The 7,999-nt window shown below is 38.7% G+C and overlaps 1 protein-coding gene and 1 pseudogene across 1 annotated transcript; one reads left to right on the forward strand and one right to left on the reverse strand.

Moving 5' to 3' along the window:
* Window positions 1-572: 572 nt before the first annotated feature.
* LOC148720321 (uncharacterized) lies at window positions 573-1,486 on the reverse strand (annotated as a pseudogene).
* A 2,791-nt stretch (window positions 1,487-4,277) lies between these two features.
* On the forward strand, window positions 4,278-5,390 carry LOC111342551 (trace amine-associated receptor 2-like). The gene has a single exon (XM_022949655.2). It carries the CDS (start codon window positions 4,403-4,405, stop codon window positions 5,309-5,311), a length of 909 nt encoding a protein of 302 aa, XP_022805390.2. The 5' UTR covers window positions 4,278-4,402; the 3' UTR covers window positions 5,312-5,390.
* Window positions 5,391-7,999: the final 2,609 nt, after the last annotated feature.

Genomic DNA, 7,999 nt, shown 5'->3' on the forward strand with positions numbered 1-7,999 from the left:
TGAGACATGCGCAATATTCAAACTAAATTACATGAAGAGTTACTTAATTCCATACACTCTTACACAAATCATTAATGTGGTACCTAATATTTGCCCTCTGCCGAATGAAATGGATCCTTTGACGGATTCCGAATGAAATGGATCCTTTGACGGATTCCGAATGAAATGGATCCTTTCACATGCGCACTATTCAAACTAAATTACATGAAGAGTTACTTAATTCCATACACTCTTACACGAATCATTAATGTGGTACCTATAATTTTCCCTCTGCCGAATGAAATGGATCCTTTGAAGAGCGACTTACGCCACAGCATAGAATTCGTCTTGAGTCGAGTGAATGATCGTTTTCATGAAAGTGACAATGGAATTGAACACCTAGTAACACACCCTGACAGAGTCTTCTGTATTCTAGCTCGTGCATCTTGGCATCGTTTGCTGGCAGTTTTGAAAATTACTACTATGACTTCGAAACCCAAAATTAATAGTCAAGATATTAACAAAGCACAGGGAAAAATGAAAGACAATCATAATAACTGTGCAAATTAGCATACACAATTAATTTTAGCGTTTCACCGCCAAACTATTTTCTTCAGTAGATCTTTGACCTTTTGAAGAATCTCTCTGTTTTTCTAGCAACCAATAAAGGAATTTAAGCAGGAGTTCAGCAAAGCCAGGGTTTCTGCCGAGCTGTAGTGGTTGTACGTTTGTATGTTTACCCCCAATATCTGGTGATAAAATGTCACAAAAAAGACAGGAAACTAAAAAAAATGAAGTAGACTGCAACCACAGTCGATATCTGTTTCGCTAAGGTCACTTCTCTTTGTCTCTGTATCTTTTCATTCGCCTGAAGTTGATCTTGCACTTGTCGATGATGTGTTCGCACAGCTACTAAAGCGCCAGTTTGGGTCGCAATTGAGACAAGAAGGCAAAGGAACCAAAGAGTTAGATGAATACCTCTCATTGCTTTATCTATTTTAGCCGATTCCAGAGCAGTCAAGAATATATTCACCGTCCATATCCCCAAGGCATACCTCAGTACTCATCTCGTACTAAACATCGTGTTGTACATTACCCGTAGACGAGCAGCCACAAGACACTCATAGCTGCTAGCGGTTAAAGTCATGAAAGAAACACCAAAACAAACGTAGAATGGAGAGCTATAGATAAGTCTTGCGGAACAGGGAACTGAACGATGTTGATTTTCCATAAGCCTGTAAGTTATATAACCTGGTTGGACTGTTAGGCCGAAAAAGGCATCTGACAACGCCAAAGTCGCTAGTAATAGATTGGAAGGAGTTCGTAAACGAGGGCAGTCCAAAATGTCGATCACAATCAGTGCATTGGCGACAACGGCGACTGGAGTGGTAACGATGGTGATGATGGCCGTTATTCAGTTTACAAGAAATCGCTCCGAGACTTGATCAAATAATAGATGAGGAAGATAAAAACAAGAAGGTTTATCAGAGGAAATGTTCGAATTCATGATCACTTACTGCTGCCAGACTGTAAACTGACTAGTATCTTTATTTTTGTGTGTCAGGAGACATTACGTTTTTGGGGATCTTTTATAGTCATTCTCTCCGATTATTAATTCCCATTGGTTAAAGTCAAAACATGTGTATCCTTTATTTTTAGCGCCATGCCGGCAATGACGTGCTTTCACTCGACCTAAAGTGGTCAGACTATAAAGAATTGGCCCAATTTATCGCTTGTAAAGTCTGGTTCTTTCTGTTTAATCCAGGTTGAGAGCATCTGGGTTTTACATTAAATTTTCCGAGGGCAGGTGATGATAACGTGTATGGTTCAATTTGGACGTCAATCTAACGCACACAATCAGTTTTTTCGAGACTGATGAAACTCGAAACGACACTTATCAAATAAAGAAGCCTTGCCGTGCTTTTTTTCTGTTAAAGAAGCGTCAGCTGGGCGAACTAAGAGTAAGGGGAAACAAAAGACAAAGTGCTTCTTCCTCCTTCTTGAGTGAGATAGTACTTGTGTGTTTTTTTTTCTATAATAATACGCGGCAGGTGTTATTACAAAGTGTGACAGCCTATCGTATCTCGAATTGGATTGGTCTGTTTTTACAGATCTTGCATTAAAAAGTGCGATACGTATTTTTACAAAGTGCTGCAGCTCATCGTATTACGAATCGAGATGGTCGAAAATTACAACGCGCGACAGCTCTTTCTTTAAAAAATGCGAAAAGTGTTATTAATAAGTACGATGGGTATTGCAAAGTGCGACAGGTATTGCAAGTGCGGGGGAACATCCTATCTGCGAAATGTCTTTGTTAGCTCAGTCAATAAAACTTATTTACTTTGACCTCATTTTTGAAAGTCTTCTCAACGTAATATCGGCATTTTTTTTAGTGCATTTATTTTTCATATAGCTTTATCAGTATACAGTACCATCTGCGACTCCGAGTGAAAATTTTTAAGAGAACTCATAGCTTACAACTCTTCGATGGAAGGTCTAGCGTCATCTTATTACCACCTTCCCGATCCCTCTTTTCACGAAGTATCAGAGCGTTATACGATGAATCTTGTAACAGCCATAATCAATATAGTAAAATATCCTCTTGCTGTTATTTGCAACAATTTTAATCTCGCTAGAAAGTTTGTCGGCTGCAGACTCCACCCTACACAAAAACACAACTGCCTCGAGAAGATTGTTCGAAAATAAATAACATTGAAAAAGCACTAAAAACAAGACTGACTCTCCGTGTAATAAACGTTTTCAACTGATTGATTGAAGTTCTCGCTGCTTCAACCATTGCTTACCTGACTGTCGGTGAATAGTGTAAATATCTAGCGGGTTAGCAAGTTGATAAAAAAACTCCACCACATTCTTTCCTCGTTCTAAGAAAAAAGCCAAATGAAGCTAAAATAATTCTCAAATGAAGCTAAGATGATTTACTGAGTTTTGGCTGCCGTAAGAATGTTATTGGATTACTTGCACCCTATTTCTTTTTACACAGGCTGTTCTTATATTTTCGCTTTCCTTCCTCACTTCGAGGGTTTTTGCATTGCGTTTCTTAAAGAAATACGCCACAAACGTTTCTTCATCTGGTGCGATATCAATCCAGAAAAGCAAAATTGATATATTCTAAGCACCTCTCTGACCATTTTTTGTGTGCGGCTCTAAGTGAACCGAGCCATGGTTTGCCCCTATTAGTACTGTCTCAATTCAAATTTGGCATCCAAGTAACTGGAAGGTCTGTTGTCAAACTTCCATATGGAAAGTGGCATGACCATATGAAAAAAGTCATGTTCTCTTGGAATCAACCGATTAAACAACAACCCTTTTAGCCGTTGCTGTTGCTCCACAGAACACTTTCCTGCTGTCCTAAGTTGGAATTCGGTATTCCAGCGAATGTAAATCACCAGAAGTCCAGTTATCCTCGTGACAAACTGTCAAACGACTTTCGACAGCTGCGTTTTCACCCACTTATAATTCAACTCTGCTTCCTTTGCTATGTCTAGAGTGCCATACGAGTCCGAATAAAAGGCATTTTTCATTTTTGATTTGATCATTAGGTAAGGAAAAAGTTGATCATCCAGATGTATTAAGCGAAGAAGGTTGTTGAAGAGCGATCTCATTTCGAACAAATTCTCTCACAATTTGTGTCAGTTCTTCCCTAACATCACGCCCTGATCCGTCTTCCGACGCCATCTCTATTAATAGGCGTTAATGGTCGGGGCACTGGGTCCGCAATACAGCGTATTTAACTGGGGACTGGACGGGGATTTTGTGGAATGACGATACTTTGAATGTCCGGGAACTTTCGAACACTTAGTCATAATAGAAGGTATGTCATTAAATAACAGAAATGGAAACAAAAAGAACCATCATAATTCCGGAAACCTAACGCCATTGATCCTTATGAAACAGGACTTAACCATCATAATTCCGGAAACCTAACGCCATTGATCCTTATGAAACAGGACTTAACTTGAGATCGCCATTATGATTTTAAGCAGCTCTGAAGTTTTTTATTTTAATAATTCAAACAAAACAGTTCCAAGGCTATGTTTTCCTTTTCTTGCATGTTGCAAATCTTTCTTTACACGGGCAATGCTGCGGACGCAAAATTAGCCACAGCTTTTCCAATTGCGACACGATAAAGCCAGTCTAGGTTGGCGAGTTTCTAAAAACCTTTTTGAATAAATATCCGGCTCTTTCTTAAACAGCAATTACATATTTGATTTAATTTCTTTTTCTTTGAATAAAACTTCACATCAAACTGAAAATGTACTTGCCGACTTGTCTTAGGATGGCCATTACAGTTATTTGCTTTGGAACAGGGCACTAATGCATTTAAACGTTTCGAATACAATAAGGCCATTACAGTTTTGATCTTCATTGAAGAAGTCAAAGTATAGGAAGTAGCCTCTGTGAAATGGAGAGTAATAGCTCCGAACAAGAAAATTTCTGTTTTCATCTTGGTGATCCATCCTTCCATAAAACTCATGAACGGTTTACAGTCAATCTTGCTACAGCCATCATTAACACTGTTACAGCTCCAGTCGGCGTTATTGCAAATTTACTGATTGTCACCGCCATCTTCAGCTGTCCTCGTCTACGAATTCCCTCCAATCTGTTGGTAGCGTCTCTAGCGCTTTCTGATGTATTCGTAGCTTTAACAGTCCAGCCTGGGTATATCACATACAGGTTAATGGAAAACCAGCGTCGATTAGTTCCTTGTTTTGTGAGAATAGTTTATAATTCGGCTTTTTTCATTTGCTTTGGAGTATCTTTTATGACTTTGAGCGCTGTCAGCTATGAGCGCTTTGTGGCTGTTCGACTGCGTGCTAGATACAACGAGTTCTTTTCTTCAACGCGTGTAATTAGATACGCCCTGATCATATGGACTGTGAACGTTTTGTTAACTTCTCTAAAATGGACTGCTATTGAATCCGTAATCAAAAGTATCCATCTGACGGTTTGGTCAATTTGCCTTCTTGTTTCTGTAGCAACGCAGATTGGTGTACTTTATGTTGTGCGGAAACAACGCGGACAGTTCCAGCTGCATCTGCAAGGCGCTGCAAATCTTCAGAAACAACGGGAAGTCAAGCTTGCGAAAAACATCTCCATCCTCGTTGGGGTGTACTTGATTTTCAACTTTCCTGTGCTGTTTATTTTTATTTATGATCAAGTATTTAGAGTAGGTATACCTTACAACCACTACAGTTGGACAGAGACACTCGCCCTACTTAACTCTTGCACAAATCTATTGATATGCTGTTGGAAAAATAGAGATGTGTGTGGAAAGGTTAAAAACATCTTAAAGAAGCGACTTTGTCTATAGATAATAGATGTTTGATGGATTATAAAACGAAAAGAATTATTTGTCTAAAGACTAATGTTAGAACTTTGCCAGGCGGGAAATGAAGAAAGCCACGCTTAATGGAGAGCGCTGAGAATTTTTACCTGTCTTGTCAAGTTTTTGTTTATGCTCTGTATCTTTTAATCAACTAACTACTTAATTTTGAAGGCAGAAGATTAAAAAAACGCTAGCGAAAGGCAGGGGTCGCACAGGCCTTCTAAACACTATGGGTCAACCGCCTTTTGCTTTCCGGCTTACCGGCGTGTCAACTTACTCAAGGTAGAGCTATTCATTGATCAAGTGACTCCTTTAATTGCTCTTATTCAACTGTCCTTCATTCAGTGATCAAGATAGTTGATTTACCATACAGTACTCACGATAAGTTAATTTGCCTTTACTTAGGAAAGTAGATGAACAACATGATTGACCGTTTTCACACTAGAGACGGATTATTCGTCTTAGTGTGAAAACGGTATGGTGTTCATTTTGGACGGATAATCCGTCTAATTCTATCCGTCCGATCTATAGACGGATAATCGGACGGATAAAATTAGACGGATTTTCCGTCCAAAATAAACACCGTCTCGTTTTAACACTAAGGCGGATTATCCGTCTCTAGTGTGAAAACGGCCATTGAGTACATATAGGATATTTATTTTTTTCTCAGTTCGTGAGCGGGCGGTATTCTACGAATCCTGCAATCTGATCGGTTCCGAGAGCGGGCAGTATTTTCTCGATCCGGCCCGCTCACGGCGGGCGGTATCAGTTTCGCTTGAGTCATTTTGCAGAGCATCTCAAGCTACGTTGCAATTTTTCACAAATATATCTCATTTTGCCAGCTGGGCAGAATGTTTTGAGCAAAAGACTTCGGTCACGACCTTTTGGCGATAAATAATATCCATTCTTTCTTCTCTCTCGCTTTCAAATCACTTTGGTTTTTCAGCAAAAATTGATTTCGAAATAAATTTTGTGGTACTAAATTTGTTTTGAAAATGATTGAAACGCGGCCTAGAAACGATTTGTTATTTTAATAATCCTTCACAAAAAATAACTCTGAAAGTTAAAACGAGAGGTAGTTGCAGTTAACGATTACGTTAATCAATGTGACTCTCAATCGATAATATCTGAATTCTTCAACACAATTTGTTCGTTTGTAAAACATTGAGCGAAGTTTTGAGTTCTTCTATAAATACACTTTCGCTTATTCCTTGCAAGGCACTTGAATTTGGACATTATTACCGTAAATTTTACAACAGTAACCGAGGGAATTCGATAAATAAAAGTCGCGTTAAATCCCCTTTTGTCTAGCTGGAAAGAGTCTTATTGACTGCAGCTTTTCGGTGAAAGAAAAATCGATTTACACGCAGCATTACAGAAAACAAACAAGCAAACTGACAACTCCAAAGCACACATCTGCATCCACTTACAATTTGACTTTCCGTGACATTTTAAAATGGAACAGAGGTAAATCTTCGAAAATTAATTGTCGTTGGAAATAAACAATACTTTTCGTAACATCTTCGAGTGTTATTTTGTTGTTGTTTTTTTTCTATGGGAAGATCGTCGTAAAGTCATTTAACTCGTGCGTGTTTGTCATACCAGTGCTGTTGTTTATTCAAAGGCGTACACTTTTTTCCCCTTCAATTGACAGGCGTCACATCATGACAGTCACTTATCAAAATATGTTTCTAAAAAGTTTGCTTGGAAGCCTTTTAGTTACCTTTACAAATAAAAATGTTCCGGTAAAAGCTTTCCCTTTAACATGGATAACGTCTGTTTTCTTTATCATCCACTCGTAATTGTAGCCCTAAATCATTCGGGTTCTTATGGCAATCATTTTTTATGTGTTAGAAAAAAATAAAAATGTTTTTGACCGACCGGAGGTCAGTATTGGGAAAAACTGTGCCCGAGGTCTTGGATACCGCCCGAGGCCATAGGCTATGGTTAGCCAAATGTTGCAAAATTCAACAACTTGCATATTTTTTATTCAACAACTAATATTTATGCTCAACAAAATATATTTTTATTCAACAGTTTACAGTTATATTCAACAATTTAAATTTATGTTCAACGAAACGAATTTTCTTTTCATATTCAACCAAAACTATTTCCATTCAACAACAATATTTATTTAACTTCAATAGCTATATTTATTTTACTCAACAAAATTAATTGTTGAACTCCAGTCCAAACTTTTTACTCAACAAAAAAAATTATTCAACTTCTACTATGCATAGTTATTTAATGACATACCTTCTATTATGACTAAGTGTTCGAAAGTTCCCGGACATTCAAAGTATCGTCATTCCACAAAATCCCCGTCCAGTCCCCAGTTAAATACGCTGTATTGCGGACCCAGTGCCCCGACCATTAACGCCTATTAATAGAGATGACGTCGGAAGACGGATCAGGGCGTGATGTTAGGGAAGAGCTGACACAAATTGTGAGAGAATTTGTTCGAAATGAGATCGCTCTTCAACGATCGGGAAGTAATACCTCGTTGTTAACGAGAACGCGCGACCTTATAGCAAGTTCAGCAATATCTGCGAGCCGAGAGATGACAAATTCTCTCGCCCCGGGCATCGTTCCATCTTTTCCCGCCACAGCCATCCCGGTTCCTTCTTCTTCGTCTTCTTTTCACAAGGGAAAAAAGAGGCCCGCAGCTGCAAC

This window comes from Stylophora pistillata, chromosome 11, assembly GCF_964205215.1.
Source record: "Stylophora pistillata chromosome 11, jaStyPist1.2, whole genome shotgun sequence".
Taxonomy (NCBI): domain Eukaryota; kingdom Metazoa; phylum Cnidaria; class Anthozoa; order Scleractinia; family Pocilloporidae; genus Stylophora; species Stylophora pistillata.